This window comes from Dipodomys merriami, unplaced genomic scaffold (assembly GCF_024711535.1).
Source record: "Dipodomys merriami isolate MVZ:Mamm:240054 unplaced genomic scaffold, mDipMer1.0.p SCAF_5, whole genome shotgun sequence".
NCBI classification, from domain to species: domain Eukaryota; kingdom Metazoa; phylum Chordata; class Mammalia; order Rodentia; family Heteromyidae; genus Dipodomys; species Dipodomys merriami.
This window is the reverse complement of record NW_027206068.1, coordinates 51,904,092-51,925,581: the sequence shown is the minus strand read 5'-3', so window position 1 is coordinate 51,925,581 and position 21,490 is coordinate 51,904,092. Positions and strand designations below refer to the sequence as shown.

The 21,490-nt window shown below is 40.5% G+C and overlaps 1 protein-coding gene across 2 annotated transcripts in view; it reads left to right on the top strand.

The window, feature by feature from the left end:
- Wnt2 (Wnt family member 2) overlaps positions 1-16,318 on the top strand; it is a 45,269-nt gene extending 28,951 nt beyond the window's left edge. For both annotated transcript variants that reach the window (XM_069996624.1, XM_069996625.1), the window contains one exon: positions 15,719-16,318. In XM_069996624.1, the coding sequence (XP_069852725.1) occupies positions 15,719-15,948 (230 nt within the window). In that variant the 3' untranslated portion in view covers positions 15,949-16,318. The remainder of the gene's footprint in view (positions 1-15,718) is intronic.
- The last annotated feature ends 5,172 nt before the right edge of the window (positions 16,319-21,490 follow it).

Below are 21,490 nucleotides of genomic sequence, written 5' to 3'. Positions count from 1 at the left end.
GGTATGTGTTATACTAACTGGCCCAGTTATAGAAATTTCTAAGCATGGAATCATTCTGTAGTCCTAAAATCTCTTTGCAGAAGCAGAGAAATGTAACAGAATTCTGAGACCTGCAAAAGGGGAGGTTTCTTGCCTCTAAATCTCAGTGGATATATTGGATCACTGCCATGCTAAGGAACCTCCAAAAATGAGCCTGTAACTTAAGAGTCACATACTAAAAGACCCTCTCCCCTGTATTGGACAGTCACATGGCCCCAGTCAAGATCTGTTTTCTGGTCAATGGAACTCTCACATATTCAAAATAGTTCACTCTTATGGGTAGAATATTGGCAAGTAATCAGTATTGGAACTGCTAGTCAGCAAGTGCTTCCTGTTCAAAGCAACTCATGGACAGAAACAAGTAGGCTTTTTATGTCAATTAGGTTTGTACTGTGGATAAAGGCTATGGGTTTAGTTCGTAGGTGCCTCCTCAGATATCTGGTGAGTAACATCTTAGGGGCACTGTTCCTGAGTTTCTATATGCTTTTCAAACTTAAGCACATCAAAGTTGGAAAAGAATCCATGAACAAGAAAGTATCTAGGGGGATATTCATTCTTCTTGGAGCCCCTGATCCCTTACAAAGGTATTTTTTTTCTTTTTTGAAGATTTCTAAATACATGTCACCCAAATATCCCCTGACCTCATGGACCTAGTGTAAAAGAGTGATTTTTTTGCATTGGGCTTTCCATCTCCAGGAACCCTCTTTGACTTCAAGGAACTAATTAAAATGATTTCAGCCCCTGAAGGCTTTCACTGGAATTAGCATCATAGGTTACCAGGTGAGCCATCAAATGAAATCCTGAAACAGTGATAGCAGGGCTAGGAAATGATCGTGAGAAGAGTCACAAGATGGAGATTCTGGGATGTTTCTGGCGAAGATAGAACTCTGAGGACGGATGCTGAGAGCACCATTCCTGCTCAGAGCCAAGTCTGTGCTTCGCACCTTCCTCATTCTTGGCAAAAATCTCCGGGAAAATAAGAACTTAAAAAGTAATTTAACTTGCCCCAAATTGCATGCCGTGGAGTAGTAAGCAAAACAAAATAACTAAATTAAAAAAACAACCCAAGAATCCATACCTTTTTCAGTATATTACTTCCCTCTTGGAATTTAGATGAGGAGAGGAATCGATCTGTGTAATAAAAAGGCAATAGTGAAAACATGAAACTTTAATGCAGTGAGGTCAAAGGCAGGGAGGTCCAAAGGGATCAGAAATAGATGCTTATTTAGCTCAAGTTGTGTTGACCCTTTTCGTTTGCAATCCCTTTAAGATTTTAGGAGTGAATTGTCCATTGTTCCTAAGAAATGGTAAGAAAAGCAATTAAAGGGCATAGTATTATGGCAATAACAAGTCATTCTTCCTTGGTCTTTAATGAAAAAAAAAAAGATTATTCTGGTGGCCACCTATAAATACCTTCAGGTATTCAGGTTTGAAGAGTAGGAACAACAACCATGTGATGTTGTGAATGTGACATTTTGCAGGCCAAGTTGGAGACCACATCTTGAAGGCTGGCCCCTCCGGAGCTCTCGGTGGCTCTGTAGATAATCTACTTTACTTATTGCCCCAGGCATCTGTAAATCAAAGAAGCCCTTCAGTTAGAGATAGGTGCATCTGAGGAATTCTGCTGTCCTCTGCAGAGGTGTCTGCACCTAATCACAGGCCACTTTCACTGGTTTTAATATAAAACCCTGACTTGGGCCAGAGGTCACTCTGAGGTGAACAAATGTAGGAAATGAACAACACTTCACCTCTTCTCCAGTCAAATTTAAAAAACACAAATGGAGCTTACCAGTTGCATAACAGGTTGCTAAAAGCTGAATACCTAGCTGACTTCTTATAAGCTGTAAATGGTATCAGCTCCCAAATATCACTTTTTTCTCTACATACATTATGTATTTAGCAATCATGGTATTCAGAGATTGGTGATCTAGATATGCCTTGTGATATAGTCTAGTCTGCAGAAATTCATGAATGCTGCTTATGTTCCATGAAGCTGTTAGAAATAAAAGAACATGTTAGCTAATCAGTACAGGTGTAGGATGATCATTTCTTCACTAAACAAATATTTTGTTAGATCCTTTTATGTGCAAGGCACAACCCTGAGAATGGAAAGATGAAGAATATAGACTTGCTTCTTGCCCTCATGGATTCATGGGCCACTAGTCCTTGCAAATAAGCGAATGTGTCATTCATTGTTCCTAAGAAATGGTAAGAAAAAAACCCAAACCCTCCATACTGCTTTACAGAGTAGTTGAAGAAATTTACACTCCCACAAACAGTGTAGTAGTGTTCTCTTTTGGCCACATCTCCACCACCATCTGTTGTTATTAGATTTCTTGATTATAGCCATTCGAACTGGGATGAGGTAGAATCTCAATGTGCTTTTGATTTTCATTTCTTTTATGGCCAGAGATGTTGAGCATTTCTTCATGTCTCTATTGGCCATTCTTTTTCTTTTTTCTTTTTATTGTGAAAATACTGTACAGAAGGGTTACAATTACCTGGGCAGGATAATGAGTACATTTCTTATCAAGCATTGTTGCCTCCTCCTTTGTTTCCCCTTCCCATCCCTTCCCATTCTCCCTCCACCCCCCCATCCAATCCTCCTCCCCTCCCCCCCACGAAAGTTGTAAAGTTAGTTTTCGACATAACGACTTGTACATCTCATTGTTGCAATGGGTCCACCTGTATCCCTATTTAAACGATTTGGTTTTTCCCTTCCCCTCCACAAATTATACCAACATCAAATACAGTGAAAGCAGGGGTTATACTGTGGGGAGAGGGACATACAAAACAACAAAGAAATCATCTTATAAATGTGTTAGAAACAATCACATAAAAGAAAAAAACATTTGAATACATATCTTAGGGTTCATTTCCCTAACATCAACTTATCTGACCTTTTCTGCTTGACTCAGACATATAGTAGTTATTGCAAATAAGGGAAACCATGGGACCTATGTTTCTTTGGGCCTGACTTACTTCATTTAATATAATTTTTTCCAAGTCTTTCCATTTCCTAACAAATGGGGCAATGTCTTTCTTTCTGATGGAGGCATAGAATTCCATTGTGTATATATACCACATTTTCTTGATCCATTCATCTACTGAGGGGCATCTGGGTTGGTTCCATATCTTAGCTATGGTAAATAATGCTGTGATAAAAATAGTCATGCTGGTAGGTAGCTTTAGTGTGATCTTGTTTGTGATCATTTGGGTAAATGCCCAAAAGTGGGATTGCTGGGTCATAGGGGAGCTCTATGTTGAGTCTTTTGAGGAACCTCCATACTACTTTCCAAAGTGGTTGAACAAGTTTACACTCCCACCAACAATGCAGTAAGATTCCCTTCTGTTGACATCCCCTCCAGCATCTGTTGTTATCAGAGTTCTGGATTCTAGCCATTCTAACTGGGGTGAGGTGGTATCTCAATGTTGTTTTGACTTGCATTTCTTTTATGGCTAGGGATGTTGAACATTTCTTCATGTGTCTAATGGCCATCCTTCTTTCCTCTTCAGAGAAGTTTCTCTTTAAGTCTTTAGCCCACTTATTTATTGGTCAGTTGTTTCTTTGAAGATTTGTTGTTGGGGGATTTAATTTTTTGAGTTCCAGTTATATTTTAGAAATGAGACCCTTATCCATATGGCTAGTGAAGATCTTCTCCCAATCCGTGGGCTTTCTATTGATCTTGCTCGCTATGTCCTTTGCCATGCAGAAGCTCTGCAATTTCATGCAATCCCATTTGTCCAACCTTTCTTTGATTTGTTGTGTTGTGGGTCTCTATTAAGAAAATTTCGGCCTGTGCCAAGGAGACCTAGGGTTTCTTCTATTCCATCCTGTAATGTTTTCAGAGTGTCTGCTTTGACTCCGAGGTCTTTGATCCATTTGGAGTTGATTCTGGTGTAGGGTGATATATGAGGATCTAGCTTTAGATTTCTACAAGTAGTTAACCAATTTTGCCAGCACCATTTACTTTCTTCCATTCTATTTTTTTAGCTCCCTTATCGAAGATTAGATGGCTATAGGTCTGTAGGTTCATTTCTGGGTTTTCAATTCTATTCCATTGGTCCTGAGGTCTCTTCTTGTGCCAGTACCAAGCTGTTTTGATTACTATGGCTTTGTAGTAGAGTTTGAAATTTGGTATTGATATTCCTCCAGCACTGTTCTTTCTGTTGAGGATCATTTTTGCTATTCAGGGTCTTTTATTGTTCCATATGAATATTTGGATTGCCTCTTCTATTTCCTTGAAATAGAATATTGGTTGGAATATTGATAGGTATCGGATTGAATTTGTAGATAGCCTTGGGAAGTATTGCCATTTTCACTTTGTTGATCTTTCCAATCCAGGAGCATGGGTCTATTGGCCATTCTTATTTCCTCTTCAGAGAAATCTCTTTAAGTCTCTAGCCCCTTGTTAATGCAGTGGTTGTTTCTTTTAGGATTTGTTTGGGGGGAATTCAATTTTATCCGTTGTATGGCTAGTGAAGATTTTCTTCCAATCTGTGAGCCTTGTGTTGATCTTACTAGTCACGTCCTTTGCCATGCAGAAGCTCTGCAGTTTAATGTGATCCCATTTATCCCACCTTTCTTTGATTTGTTGGGCTTCTGGGTCTTTATTAAGAAAGTTTCCACCTGTGCCAATGAGCCTGGTGTTTCTCCTACTCCTTCCTGTAATGTTTTCAGGGTATCCGCTTTTACTTTGAGGTCTTGGATCCATTTGGAATTGATTCTGGTGCAGGGTGCTATATAAGGGTCTAACTTTAGTTTTCTATATATGTTTAGCCAATTGTGCCAACACCATTTGTTGAAGAGGCTGAACCAATGCAACAGTGATACAAGACAATACATTGGAAATGAACTTTACAACTTGGGTGGGGAGGGAGAGTTGAGGGGAAAAATGAGGGAGGGGGTAACAATGTTTGACAAGAAATGTACTCATTACCTTACATATGCAACTATAACTTCTGTACATCACCTTGACAATAACATTAAATTTCAAAACAGAACACAAGCAACCAAAACTAAAGGCCAGGTTATGGGACAATCTGGGTGTCAGGGAACCCACTTGATCCATTTTCTGTGAAGTTCTCAAACTTACATTATTTTGATAACATAAGGAATAATAAGATATACATCTCTTTCTGTTTTGAAACTTATAAAAATTAAGGAATTGATGTAGAAAAGGTGCTGAGAGAGCTAAGCCAGAAGAGAGTGGAGTAAAAAAAAATGTTTTGGCAAAGCTGATGTCACCATTTTCGCAGATAATTATTATGTCATATACTTAGTACTAGTTGCTCTCCAGTAAGCCTCCTTTCTAGACCTTCAAGTGGCATATCATATAATTCCCTTTCCTTCCTTAAAACACTCTACCTTTTAGCTTATTTGTAGCTGGTAGCCTTGGCCGGCTTCAAACTCTCAATTCTCCTACCTCAGCCTCCTCATTGTGGAGAGTGCAGGTCTGTGCCACCACATGGAGCTAAATATTTCATTTTCTTGACCCCTACAACACGTGCAGTCTTGTATTTATTCCTGCCCTACTGGCTAGTTTTCCTCCATTTCTTCTCTTATCATTTCTACAGTCTAAACCTCTTTTTGTTCTCTGGCCTTTCTTCTTGATTTGTTCTTTTTCATTTCCAGAGTTTTAAATGTTGTCTTTATCCTCATTTGTGTCCTCCAGCTTCTTCCTGTGTCCAATTCCCTGCTTAACATCTTCACCCAGATTTCTAATTTTTTACCAACTGGCTTCTGTTCAGAGCTGAACCCCTCAATTGTTCCTAATCTAAAAAAAGAAAAGTTTTCCCCCAGTCTTTCCCTGCTAAGAAAATGGCTTTACCACCCACTCTGGTGATCAAACAAAACTGAAAATCATTTGTTGCATTCTTCCCTTTTTTGGGGGGTCCGGTCGTGGGGCCTGAACCTCTGGACCTGGGTGCTGTCCCTCAGCTCTTCAACTCAAGGCTAGCGATCTACCACTTGAGCCACAGCACCATTTCCGGCTTTTTTCTTTTTGCTTTATGTGGTGCTGAGGAATCGAACCCAGGGCCTCATGCATGCGAGGCAAGCGCTCTACCACTGAGCCATCTTCCCAGCCCCATACATTCTTCCCTTTCTTTCCTCTAACTGGCTTCTGTGTCTTCTCTGCCATCCCCTAAGTCTGTGTGAAAATCATGTAAAGAGAGACATGTCTACCCATTACTCCCACCATGGACTGGGACAAGGTGCCCTCTTTGGGCAAAGGAGAGCTCTACTTATTCATTTGTAGCATGTGACAATGTATAATTTGTCACCTGTCCTCCCTGCTGGACTCCACTGGGAACTCTATGATGGCAGGAGCCATATCTGTCTTCTTCACCGAATCCCCAATATCTAGAATATGTGTTGAACTGAATTGATGGCAAATCGAAAACAACTTAAAATACGTATAGTAGATAAACTGATTTTTCTTAGTATAGCGTAACTTCCTAACAAAGGCAGCTTGGTTTCTTTACAAGGATTTAATAAATTCATCCTCTCATTACTCTCACATAACACACAACCTGTGGAAACCCCATTTAAGCTTAGGCGTTAAATAGAATTTTCCTTCGCATTCAAGTACAGCAGTAGGGCATTGACAGAGCTTCACATGTTGCTTGCTGGCCATCTCCATGGATGTGATCAAATAGATGCTCAAACAAATGAACCTATTATTTGAGCTGCCACCAGACAGTCCTTTGACTTTTCATTTATACTACTAGCGTTGGGATCACAAGGTAGGTTAGCCAATGCCATTGTTAATGTAAGCAATAGTATTTTTATATTTAATCCTAGTTTATAAATATGAAGTGTAATTTTATGTTATCTTTCAAAATATAAATTTAGTGAGATTATTGTATTTTAGTAAAACATCTTGATTTGAATTAACAGTGACAATGAGGTTAAACTTTTGAAAATTGAGAAAAAAATCATTTTGTTTTAGAAAGAGAAAAAATTCGCTAGGCACTAGTGGTTCAGACCTGAAATCCTAGCTACTCAGGAGGCTGAGGATCACAGTTTGAAGACAGTCCAGGCAGTAATATCTTTGGGACTCTTATGTCTAATAAACTACAAAAAAGAGCTAGAATTAGAGCTATAGCTAAGTGGTAGAGCACTAGCCTTGAATACAGAAGTTCAGAGACAACATCTAGGCCCAAAGTTCAAGATCCAGGATCAGCAACAAAGAAAATAATGGAATAAATGTACATTTTTCTTATTTCCAACTCTGACAAGAATTTACCTAATACATGTGGTGACTTCCTTTAGAGATGTGTGTAAAATAGGAAATTTTTATTTCAAACTATCATGTTCATGTACTTTGAATACTTCATTTAAGATTTCCCCATGAAACCCAGGTATAAGAGTAAATACTTCCTTTAAACTTACACACATTTCAAATTATTAAGGAAAGAGCCCTGCACTATAATTAGGAGATGTTGGTTCTATAAATTGCTACTCATTACTATTTCTAATAGTTACTAATTGGATAGCCATGAATAAAGAAGCTTTTCTTTGTCTCTTAAGACATAGTACTTTAATCTAGTAATTTCTTTTTTAACATTTGTATTATCTTTAAGTAGTCTAGTAATTTCTTTCATCCCTACCTTCTTCCTGCATTTTTTCCAGTCTTTGATATTTCATTTATTAGTTGTACAAAGGGTCTTCAATATGCCAATCCCACCTAGGGGTGTGTCCTGGTCAAACACAGCCTTCTATCACTCTGGCATGTCTTATTTCTTCCCTCCCCATTCTATTTTCATATATTTGAATTTCAACCGTATTCATCTTCATTCTCTGCCTGCCATCCCCACTGATACACACACTTACCCTTCAACAGAATCTGTTTTCCTTTCATTCTTATACCAAGAGGTTTTACTCTGGCATTTGTAACATGCATGTATTACATTTGCTTATAATAACCCTCTCTATGATTATCTCTTTCCCATCCCAATATCCTGTTGATTGACAGCTTTAAGTGAGATTTCTAATACCATCTTCTTACATGGTTGGAATATATTTTGGTATCATTCATCTGAAATCATCTGAAGAGAGACAAGGTTTCTACACTTTGCTCCCATGTGCACTTGGAGAAAGTGCCCTTGTGGGAGAAGTGGGGGCAGGGGCGGTGCTGCTGTTAGGTTTTAAGAAGCTGTTTCTACTTTACTATTTCATAAATTGGCAAATATACGCTGACCAGCTGAGCACTATATACACTTAAACTTTGTCCTTGAGGAGACAAGATCCAAATCCATACACAAGCCCTTTGGCTTGCTGTACATTTAAGGTCCACACAACTAGGCAATAGAGATTTGCCCCAGACAGAGGGTGCTGTGTGGAATACGTTCCTATAGGCTAGAATCTTGAAGGATGGAAAGATTTTCCATAGAAAAAAGGGGTAAGGAAAGTCAGTGCTGCAGCAGAAGGTGACTCTTAAGGACAGCAATCTACATGACTATGATATCAGAAGGTTACCTCAGTGGGCCAGGCAGGGAGTGAGGAGATGGCCTATTCAAAGGGTCCAAGTGGAGTGGGGGTAGGAAATAACTTTGGGCAGGCTACATAGACCAGGTAAGGAAGGCCTTCCAGATTCTGATTGGGTCAATGTTAATTCTGTTAAAGAATTTATTAACTTAATATGATACAGCTTTCTTGTACCAAACTTTTCTAAGGTAGGAAAACAAATAACATGATTTGAGATAAGTGCAGATCTTGTCTTTCCTAAGTAACTTTGCAGTTAGCTTTGCAGTTGTTAATGTGAGGTAGGGGTTAGATGAATGTGAGGTCTCTAACATTTGCTCCATAACATTCTTTTGTTCCCTCAATAAATCTGTGTCATTAATGACAACATGTAAGTCAACCAGAGGAGAAACAGCCTATTGGATGACAGGCTTAAGTGAATCTTGCTTTATGTCCTAATGGTCAACATATGGGCCTTTGTCAGCTGGTGTGGCAAGAATTTCCAAAGATGCAGGATGGAAGAGAGTGGGGGGGGCAAGAGCAGAGAGAGAAGAGGAGAAAGGGGGAGAGAGAGTGAAAGAGGATGAGAGAATGAGACTCTATGTGTGAGTGTGTGTGTGTGTGTGAGAGAGAGAGAGAGAGAGAGAGAGAGAGAAAGAGAGAGAGAGAGAGAGAGAGAGAGAGAGAGAGAGAGAGAGAGAGAGAGAGAGAGAGAATGAGAGAGAGAGAGAGAGCACAAGTAAGAGCCCTTCCTCCAGGTCCCAGAGGTATGGGTCTGGGAACTATTAGCCAAAGCCCTCTATTTCTCCTCTGCTGTCAGAAAGATGCATGTTGGTGGAGACAGAAATGTTTTTACACTGGGAACCCTGACTCCATTATTAATTTTATAGCTCTGGGGATGGGATTCTCAATGCCATAAGTTCCCTCACCATTGTCCTATCAAAGTTTGATATGTGGTCCCAAACATACATGCTTTAGCAACTCTTGTTTAGCAACTCTAAATTTCGAGTGCATACAGGAGCTCTTGTGAGTTGGGGTAAGGATATACCATGTAGGGAAGGTAAGATCTGTGCAGCGAGAAGGAGCATCTTCTTACAGCAGAGGCCTCATTAATGCACACCAAATTTAGGCAGCAAATGTCAGCAGTTGTTTGGAGGTAAAGATGATAAGAGGATTGGAGTCTGAGCCCATTATAAACTATTAGAACCATGTTAGCCAGCATTTTTCATGTAAGCTACGTTAAATAGTTTAATTGTGGGATATTGTGAACTGCAGACAAAGATCATCTGCTAAAAAAAAAATTACGTCAGATCCTTCACAAATTCTTTATTTGAATTAGAAGAAACAGAAAAGATGTTGAGACACTGGGCCTGCATTGCTCCATGGGAACCTTCCTTTCAGCACTTGGCAGTGATCCCTGTTACTTGCTATCGAAATGACCTTGGGCAAGTTACTAAATGTCTTGGACCTCCATCTCCTCATTTCCAGAATGGTGATTATCACAGTACCTGCTGTATAGCTTATGGGAATTAAATAATATAATAGAGTCAAATATTACTGCAGTGTTTAGTCCTTCGATGTCCTCTATAAGTTTGGAGTCTCTAATTATGAACCAAAAGCAAGTTAAAAGGGCAATAAAAGACAAAGAAGAAAAGTGAATAAAAGAAGTTAAAAAGGATAAAGGGGAAAAAATGAATGCGTTTCTATTGTTCAATGTTGAAAATGTGAAAGCTCTCCCTTATGGGCTTAAGGATGAGAGGGACAGTTGGGTTTTTGTCCCCCATGGCTATGGTTATGGCTATGACTCATTAACTAATATATTGGCTTATTACTTGGACAAAGAAATCTAAAATGAATGTGTCACAAACATCTAGAAGTAAGCAAAAAGGCATAAGATAAAACTCAGGGGCTCCTTGTCAGTTAACACTCACATATACATATATCTATATATATGATTAAATTTACTTATCTTTTATTTTAAGCAAAATGTTAATGCTCTCTCCATTTTTACAAAGACTGATGGGAGGTCCTGAAGACAGTTTAGCCCTACTGCTACCAATAATAAGGAAGCTCGCTATCAGTCCCTTAAAGCAAAGCACGAGCAGTCAGTTCCATGTAGATTCTGCACACAACACAGGCTCTTTGCAGAGTTTTAATGAAATAGCTCTATGTTTTGCTAAAATGGCAAAAAAAAAATGTCTAAACTGTTCTTCTATCCTGTGGTCTATCACTGGATCCATTTAGATCAAAACCTCAGAGAAGGCCAAGTTGTAGTCCATCGCTGGGCAGATCCATCCTTTCTTCTTCATAGACACCTCTTCTCCCTTCTCTGTCGGACCATTGTCTATGCTCCAATACCTCAGGAGACGCCCCCGCTTAGCTCTAGGATGCAACTTTGCTGGTAATCTCACACATGGCTCTTAATTCTCAAGAACCTCCGGTCATCTTCCTTCCTGTTGGCCTCATTATGCCCTGTTGGCACAGACAATGAAGAATGACATATTCCGAGTCCTTGTTTTCCATCATTTTATAAATGAGCATTCAACTATGAGATATCTCATTGCCACAATCCTGGTTACTTTTTCTGATACCACTTTTTAAATGTGTATCAATGGTTATCACTGTAGTCCTCTGTCTGAATTCTGAGGGTGTTGAGGTCACTTCACTGAACAGTCCTTCTCTTCAGACAGAGTCCAGTCCAGCTTTCTGTATATGGGGAATGAAAACCACCATTACACAGTTAGAACACCAGCTCCAATTGTATTGGGCTTCCAGTCCCTGGGGAAAGACCACCAAGTTAGAAATCAATAAAAGACAACTTTGCCTGGTATAGGAATAAACCACTTTACCTCCTGATCCTAGCCCACTAGCCCCACAGCCCTAAGCGGGATAGGGAATCCAATTTACTGTACTGTACTGTAGTCACAGTTTAATAAATGTAGATTGGTGGAAGTGAAGAATGTTTAGGTAAAAACTCATTTTCATTTGGGATCTGAATGAGAGTAGTTTTCATACCCACTGAGTGGTTCATTCACATCCATGGCTTCAGTTTCCTTTCCCCCCCCCCCAAAAAAAAAGATTTCTAGACCCATCACTTAATCCTAACTTGTCGTCTGAATCCTAGCAAATACTTTTAATAAATATTTCTGCCTGAATAACCCAACAAGACTGAATACCCCTCTGGATTCCTTTCTCTCCTCCAATTGTCCATGTGTCACCATGTCCCATGTGTTCAACTTGTCCCATTCTCACTGTTTTAAAGCTGGTTGCCTCCTGTGCTGTCCACAGTACTTGATGAGGTTCTAACTTGTCATTGTCTCCATGCTGGACCAGCTCAAGCCATTTTGGCTCCAGCATACCGGTGATACTTCTGAAATACAAATCAGATCATATAGCCATGTGCATTAAGATCCTCAACAGAATTCTTTTACCCTTAAGTGAAAGTTTCAATCTCTTATTCTGTTACACAGAGCCATTGGTGGATGCAGTTTCTATTCTCCCCTCCAGCCCCTCCATTTGAAGGTGGTATTCCAGTCATACGTAGCACCTTTCTGTTCTTCATAGACCAGAGCTCTGCTGCTTTTTGGACCTTGACCCATGTGACCTTCTCCCTCTTTCCTCCTCCACCAATGCCATCATTTTAGCCTTCTTTTTTTTTCTGCTCAAGATTGGAACTCTACCACTTGCACCGCAACTCCACTTCCAGCTTTGTGGTGTTTAACTGGAGATAAGGCTCGCAGACTTTACTGCCCAATCTGGATTCAAACAGTAATCCTCAGATCTCTGCCTCCTAAGTGGCTAGGATTACAGGTGTGAGCCACCATACCTGGCTCCATCTTAGCTTCTTATGGAAATACACAATGCACACAGAAAGTGTATATACCACTTGCTTCATTCACTGCACAGATAGGGGAGAAGAATGAATTTTCTCAAGTAAACACACCCATGTAACCCATGTCCAGTTCAAAACCTGAAAAGGTCCAGAGTTCTCGAAGCCTCCCTCACGCTCCTTGCTACACCCAAGAGAAGCCGTTACCTGGATTTTTCAATATCATTGATGTATTTTCCCATTCTTTATACTTTGTATGAATGAAAACCCTTGTCTGAAATGAAAGCCTGTATCAGATTATCTATAAAATGAACCTCCAAAATGTTTAGTGGCCCAAAATGACTATGAACTCCCCAATTGGGGCTCCTTAGTTTTCGCCATTCTGCCTGTTCATCCCCTTCATCATCATGTTTATTAACCCTGCCCTGTCTCCACAGCCACATGCCCTCCCTTCTCACTCATTCTTTCACCCCTGTGCTGTCCCCATCATCCACCGAAACTTCTCACATCATGCAGCTCCAGATGTCTCTTTGCTCTGGAATAGAACGAACACTTTTTCAGTTACTTCCTACGTGCCGTCTCTACCTCCTGCCTGGCAATCTTATAATTACGTCACCAAGGTGGGTGGTTCACTTTCTGTCACTTATCATGTAGTTTCCTGTCTCCACTGATTTCCCCTTCCCAGGATCCCTACCACTCTTCTTGACTTAGCATTTGAGCTGTTTCTTGATTTAACTCTGGACTTGCTAAGCACCCACTGCAGAATCAAACCCAAACTCTAGCACAGCATATAGACTCCCTAACCTGTTTGTGCTTGGTTCCTTTCCTAGTCTCTGCTGAAAACACTGCTCTCTACTTCTCTGCATGCATTTTTGTGAACTTGCTTAGGATTTCTTGCTTTTTATGTCCTTTCTTTCCCTGCACACCTGTTCTCATCCTTTATGTTCTGTCTCTATTGCAACCTTCTCAGTAAAACAACATATTTGAGAGATTTTTACCTGGTCCTGTTTCCTACTATTAAGATTAAAACTAAGAAATATCATTATTATAATATATCCCTTTGTACTTAACTTCCTCAGGGCAAAGGCTTTGTTCACTGATCAGTTATAACCCCTCACAACTGCACATTGTAGGTACTCAGTGAGCACTTACTAAGTGAATGGATGCATGACTAACAATTGCGGAGAACGTACTGTGGCAGGCAGGCACTTTGTCAAATCAACCTCAATTCATCCCCATGCAAATGCTATTCGGAAGAAATTATTTAATCCCAATTTTTTTTAACAAGATTAACTTGCCCGTGACCACAAAGATGACACATTGCAACTCTAAGAATGAACCCTAATTTTCCCACATTTTAAATAACTTCACTCTTCACTTTTTGTCTGCCATGAAACTTTGCACATGACTCTTCTGTGGTTTTCAGTATGTCTTGAGAAAATGAAATAATTATTCAGAAGTACTGAAAATATCTTTCCACATATTTATCCTTTCATTACATTGTGAGTCTTTTGAGAATAGGAGCTGGGCCTTATTTTATTCCTTCCCTTCCTCAAAATCCCAAACAGCCAACACAGCATCTTACACATGTTTGTGTTCACTAAATGTTTATCAAATGAAATAATGGGTGTGCTGTTTAGAGACAGCATTTGGCAGTAAGTACTTTTTGCACAATCAGAGCTTTTGAGTACTGTCCTCGTGGTTGCTCTGAATCCAGAACCAGCTGCTGAAGCTTCTTCAGTATGGTGTGGGCTTTGAACCACCCCTGGCTGACCCATCCTCCACCCTGACCCTAGTCCTCTACCATCCATCCTGTCCTCATGAAATTCCTCTGATCTGTCTTCCTGCTCTTAAAGGCTGACCAGGCAGAGAAAGTTCTCTCCCTCCCGCTCCCCCTCCCCCCTGCTTTTGTTGACCTCATGCCTTGCTTGAACCTTGTTGCTTTCCTGGTCATTCTGGACAGGCAGGGCAACATGACATTTATATAGATAATTCTAAGACAGAACAGATTGTGGTAAACAGAAAGTCACGAGGCCCTCTCTGTAGGAGATGGGAGGAAGCAGACATTCCTAGTTATATGATGGAGGAATTGTGCTGACTTTCTAAAAAGTAAATTTCTTTTTTTCAGGCCCACCAATTATTTAGGGTTGTGGATTGCAAGAAATAGAAAAAGAGGGAACTTAGAAGGATAGAGTGTCTAGGAACTCAAAGGATAGAGTGCCGCTTGGCTTATAGAAGTAGAAACAGAACCAGAAGGTAATCCAGCATTAGGTAGCATTCAGTTTCTTGGTCTGACCTTCAGTGTTTCTATACATTTGTTTCATTGTTCTTTATATGGATCTTCATTTATCCATTGCCCTTCATTTCAGAGCAAAGTTCCAATGGCTACTGAGTTTAAAGGAAATAGTATCTGTCTCTCAAAATTCACGTACTCCTAGAAACTCTACCTGATTAGCCCAACATGAATCAGATCCCCACATATGGTCCAAGCCAGATGAACAATGTAACGCTCTACAACATAGCTTCAAGGGACACATGTCCTTGGAAAAGCATCATTGTAAGCTGAGTGAACTCTCCTAAGATGTCAACTATACTTAGTTCTGCTATCTGATGAAATTCATGTATAGGAATTCTGGGTATTTCTCCTGGAAGAGAGCAGATTAAGAAACTTTCAATATTTGAAATTCTTAAAAGGAAAATATGCAAGTATATATTTGCATATGCTTGCATAAATATTTGAATATTTATATATTTCACAAATGGAACACTGATTAAGATGACATTCCACTAGTAATTCCTCACTTTTTCATGCTGTTTTGTTCTCAGAAGATCTGGAATCCTAGCTTTAACCAAGTATCTCCCACATGTCTCTCTGGCCTGTGAGACTGCAGGGTTAAACGGTGGTGACCCAGGTTGGGTTGCTTCTCCCTCCTCCCAGTCCCATAGAAAGGACACCAACTCTTCCCCAACCCTCTCCATCAGAAGCCAGAAGGCTGGTCTCTTTCTTATAAGCCAGGTATGTGGCCAGGGAATTCTCTCGCTTTTCCATGCTCTACAAATTTTGAGAACACTAACCTGGATCAATCACTGATGCTTTGCGTGTAGTTTGAGGATGGAAAAGAAGAAACCAGGATAAGTCCCTTTTTGCATTCAAATCTCCAAGGCAAATTCAGAGTTACATGTCCATCTTTCCTATACCCTGCTCATATGTCACCTCTAAGCTATACACAGAAGAGGAACCCACAGACAAAAAGTACAGCCCCTGCCTGTATTGAGGTGGGTCCAGGCCTTGTTCTGGAGGATAGGCCTCCTAACTCTTCTCCTGAGGCCTTATATAGACTGCTCAAACTATTCAAATGATATTTCTCTGGCTTGTTTTCCAGGCTCCTTGGGTACAGCAGGCCGTGTATGCAACCTGACTTCCCGGGGCATGGACAGCTGTGAAGTCATGTGCTGTGGGAGAGGCTATGACACATCTCGCGTGACCCGTATGACCAAGTGTGAGTGTAAATTCCACTGGTGCTGTGCGGTGCGCTGTCAGGACTGCCTGGAGGCTCTGGATGTTCACACCTGCAAGGCTCCCAAGAGTGCCGACTGGACAACTCCTACATGACCCCACCAGAGGTCCTCATCCACCTTCCCTCCCGAAAGGACATTCTTGGATCTGCAAAGACACTGGACCTCTGGGTTCTTGGGGTTGGGTAGGGAGGGGTGGGGCATTTCCCTAAGGTCTGTGGCCTTTGTCTCAGCAGAAGCCCCTTCTCTCTCCCTGGGGCCCAGGACTGCAGGCCACAAGCTGCGCATAATGTATACCCTATTCTATCCATCTTCCCCAGTCTGGGGTCACCTCTCTTCCTGCTGAGTTTGCTTTGGAAATGGCAAGACAGGCTGTTCTGAGGAGGAGGGCAATGAGCCCAGATCACTGTCACCTACGCTTTCCTCTATCTAGAGCAACTGGCTCGGGGGGGGGGGGGGGGGGGGGAGGGTGAGAAAAGCATTTCAAAGCAACTTTCTCTGTGTCTTCCAACAAATGCTCACAGTTAAGAAATCCCAAGCTTCCTTCAGAGGATGTGGGAGCAGAGCAAGTTAAAGAAAGCAGACCACCTGTCACCAAATTAACTTTTAATTCTTGAATAATCCCAGCAAGGCTTTTGTCTGACCAAGAGATGCTCACTGCTACGATCCTGTGTTATTGAGAAGTCATCCTTGCTTAGAGAGGTTGGTTGTGAATAAAGTTCAGGTTTTAAATGCAGATTGTGGTACGCATTGATTGCCATATTGAACTCTGATATCATAAGGTAGCAAAGGATGTCCTTTGATCCAGTGTTTTCATTTTTCCCAATAATCAAAGCTTCAGAAAGTAATTGCTTTCCATCCTTGCCCCCTCCATTTAAAGAATCACAGGAAACAAGACTGCCTTCGATGGGCATCGAGATCAAATTGGAAGAAAGATGGATGATCTGGTGGTATGTTGAAACTATTGGGTGAATATGGTGAAAAATGATTTAGTAAGTAGAATATCAGAAAAATATGTCCATACATATAAAGAGGGGGAAAAGAAGGGCAATTCCAAACTGAGCTTATGTATGTGACTCATGGAATTTTACAACTGAAAAGACTTAGAGGATGAAAACTTTCAGGATGACAAGACCAGTGGAATGCTAACAGAAAGGATTCCAGGCCTGGGTCAGGCTTTACCATGCCAAGACACTTGAGAGAAGTCAGTCCCATATGCTAAGGAGCATCAGCAAGTACCCTCACCCTTTACAAACTGTCTTTTCAAATTAAGATAGCATAATACTGTTGCCTAAAGCATTTGGCACACACCCTCGTCTATATGTTTAGTAACCATACTATATAATATTGCAAATATATCATGACTTGAAGACATTGTTTAAGCAACCCAGCTGTAATTATGGGAATATCAATATGCAAATAGTGGTTTGTTTTTTGTCATCAGCCAAAAGATGACATTCAAGGAAAACAAAGAGACTGCCTGTCACATTTTTTTATTAGATAAAAGTAAGGTGAAATCTATGAAACTTCCTATCATCACCATGTACAATTTGGTTCTCATTTTTCTTGCTCTCAGAGCTACATTCACTAACAAAGTATTTCAATATATGCAACCTGTGTCATATTATGGAGTCTAGCTCACTTTCACACAGACTTTCACTTTGTTCTATCTTTGACTTGGATCCGTTAGACTGGGACTTATGGAAAATAACCTACTGGAGTACCTTATCCTAACTTCTCTTTGTCTCTGTATATTTTGAGAGGGCTTCAGCCTTCTTAAAATGAACTGAATTTATTCCTTTTCCCTAGATCTCAAGGTCCCAAATTCATTGTGTCAGTTTTCCAAAGTTGCTCTTTCATCTTTTTGCACTGTTTTATCTTAAGTCTTTTCTTCCTTTTCTGCAATGCTGGGGATAGAACCCAGGGACTTATGCTTACTAAGCAAGAGCTCTGCTACTGAACCACATCCACAGTCCTCTTATTATTCTAGGGATTCAGGTGGTAGAAACATTGGAGAAACATTGCTTAGTGTGGGGATGGCCAGGCGAGGGAGCAAGTCCAAGTTTCCAGTTACACTGGGGTTTGGTATGGATGCTTTCATGGGGGTTCCAAAGCCATCGACTCTTCTGATACCACATGAATGTGAAGCCATAACACGATATATATGTCAGGTGCTGGTGGCGCATACCTATAATCCTAGCTATTCAGGAGGCTGAGATCTGAGGATCACAGTTCAAAGCCAGCCTGGGCTAGAAAGACTATGAGACTCTTATCCCCAGTTAACCACCAGAAAACCAGAAGTGGCAGTGTGACTTAAAGTGGTAAAGCACTAGCCTTGAGCAAAAGAGCTCAGGGACAGCACTCAGTCTCTGAGTTTAAGCTCTCAACCAACAAAAAATAAAGAAAACATGTATATATATATATATATATATATATATATATATATATATATACATACATATACATATAGATATTCTTCCTCACCCTAAATATACATATGCATATATGTGTTCATATATATTGGCATATGTATGCATATAAATATACTTACATATGTAAATTTAGAATGGAGAAGAACTCTAGAGGACATCTCAGCTCCCCTCCATTTGGGAAAACTGGAAAACTGAAACTGAGAGAAGGGAAAGAGTCCATATAGATGCCCTCCATAACCTCAGTGCTCTGTCACAAAGACATCTGCACAGCAAGTGTGAGAAAGTTCAGCACGTGATCCACTCAGTGAAAGCAGTTTCGCTCATCTCTCCTGGGTGTTTGCAGCTGCTTTTTTTTCTTGTTTAATTCTGAAATGCATCCCTCCTGATAAGCAGCAAGGAGACAATGCTGATCCAAAAATGGTCTTAATCTATAAGGGATATTGTGGCAATCCTTGTGGAGGTGTAGTATGTCTTGACAGTGAAGTTATTTTTTAATCTGCTTTTACCTCTGAAAGAGGAAATTTCTATTTCTTTATGAGTAAGTAGAGAATTAATTCCCAGAATTCTCAAATACTCTAAATCTTGCTTAACCTGAGGTTTCAAGAGGATGTGAGGCACAAGTTACTCAAAACAAAATAATGGAAAGATCTATTTATATCAAGTCCACTTACACATTCCATTCCAATGAAAGTGTCATTATAAATCAAAGTTTCCTAGGCCAAAGATAATGTCTATTACTTTACTGCAGTATCTAAATAAGTTTCCATAATATATTTTGACCAGCTCACTGGAGTTTTCCTTATTAAAGATATAATTTGTCCATGACCTTGAGATCTAGCATATGAATTGCTTTCTTCAACTGATTTGCTTCCCTAATTTGGTTTGTGGAGAATGATATTTGTCTGTATTCTTGAATTACAGCATCTTGATTTACAGCATCTTAGACCCTTATGGTAGGAAGGAGTAAATGCTCTATCTTCAGAAACCAGTTTATCTCCTCAAATTGCTTAAGTCTAAGCACAAAACCCTCCAGAGCATAGATCACCCTTAGCTCCAGCTCTGTGGCCCCTTATTGCCTGGCTCCCTGAACACTGACTACTTGCTAATCTAGTGTCACCAGACTCTACTAGACACCTGAGAGGAAAGGCCTATCAAATGACAACTGGATCTGGGTAGGGCCAGATGATGGGAGGGGAAACAGAGGAAGAGCCAGGTAGCTTTTGCCAAGTGACTGGCCAAGATCCATGATCATGGGCAGTGTCATTTTCCATTCTTCTTGTACACTCCCACCCTCCTTCCTGCCTTTGCTTCCCTGTCCCTGCCACCCAAGAGCTCCTTCCTGAGGCTCGAGGCCCCAGGCCATGACTCAGATCCTCCATACCCATTGTGTAGTGCTGGTTGAGGTAGCCAGATATGCTTTTGAAATTGTCACAAGTATATCCTTTCTCTGAAGAATCATAAAACCTTGACAAAAGTCAAGTATCCCATTTCTCCTTCTGAGAATGCTTTGAACGCAGAAGATCTCATTTGACATGGACTATTCTGAGTCACGTTAATTTAGTAAGGAGCCTCACAATCCACTGTAGAAGGAGACCTACAGCGGGCTGTCTCAGTGTGGCCAACATGACTGTGCACGCACTCTGCCTGATGGCATTGTTAACCCTGGGTGTTGTTATTAGAGGCCGACCTAGGGCTGGTGTAATCTCACTCAGCTAAAAGCATTGATCTCCCTTTTGCCCGCCTTCTAAATAAAGGCTCAGAGAAACACCCAGCGGACCAGAACTTTCTTTTGTGTCTGTTTACCGTACGTCAACCTAAGTTTCCTGGTTTGAAGAGCAGGAGTTGTGCTCAACAAACAGACCTCACCAGTTCCAAAACTGGTAAACAATTTTTCTCAGGCTCCTGCTGAACTTCTGAAAAGCCATCTACTGCTGTGAGCTGACAGCTATGGAACGCTAACTCTGACCTTCTTACCTAAGCCGAGAAATTTTCACTCATCCATGAGTATGCTCTTTACATTTTTCTGGGGATCAGCAAAGTGACAGGTGGTTTGCAAAGTCCAACATGATCATTATTTTTCTATATCATAGTTGTTTCAGCCCTGACTTTTTTTTCTCCCTGATATTCACATGGATTCCTGTTTAACCAAACCTCCCACTTCTACAAGGTAATAAAAGTGTCACACAGATTATTATGAAGAACTATTGTTATTTACAAGTCTACATTTTCTGTGAAATCAAAACATAATAAAGTGAATTTTCTGTGTTAACTTTGTTATTTTAAACTCATGGTAATCTTGCCAAACCCTCTGGTGAGAAAAAATCTCTACAGGTTATGGGAACTATTCTCTCATCTTTTCTCAGGCCCAACTTTCAAATGACGTGGCCAAGAGGCATCTTTCAAGTTTGTAAAGATTTCCAGAGAAACCAACTGACTTACCTTTCTGATAACTGTGAGTGAATTTATAAAACTTACATTTAGGATTGAGGAAATATGGCAGATTTTTTGCTGTCTGTTTTCCTGTGGGTATGATCTCTAGGCTTGCTGCTCCTCTTGCTGCTAGCATGCTGTGGTAGTGTTTATAAATTCAGTGTCTGTCCATACCAGCTAAGCCACTCCTGCCAACCACTATGAGTTATCAGTTTCCTTATAGTATTTACTCTGATTTAAATGACATTTTCTCAACTTGATTAGAAACATGCAAGATCCCTTGACACTATTTAGATTTGTGCATCCTGAGTATGTGGGCTACTTATTTGAAAATGTGAACAAACTCTCTCCTGAGAAAGAAAATCTACCCACCCCCATTTCCATTTCCTTGGTGAACTTTATTTTGGGTGACGAAATGAATTAGCTGGGCATCCAAATGTGGCCTTCATGGTTTGGGCTGTTCACTGCTTTTTGGGACTCCAGAAACTTCCAGAAAGCTTCTAGACTCTTCCAGAAACTTCCATGACTGCTTGAATAATCTGAAAAGGAGGTGGTTCTGTGCCTGTGTTTTTTCAAAAACATTTCCTTCAAATATTTTTGTTCAGAAAGTGTCCATGAAATTTCCCTATTATCTACCTTTTTGTACAGCGCAGGGAATAGGGAATCCAACATGGTCTCTGTCTACAAGATGCCACAAAACTCTCTGAAACCCCAAGTTCTAATGATGACAAATATCTCTAGACATCGCCCAGTGTTCTCAGTAGAGAAGAAGGGGAT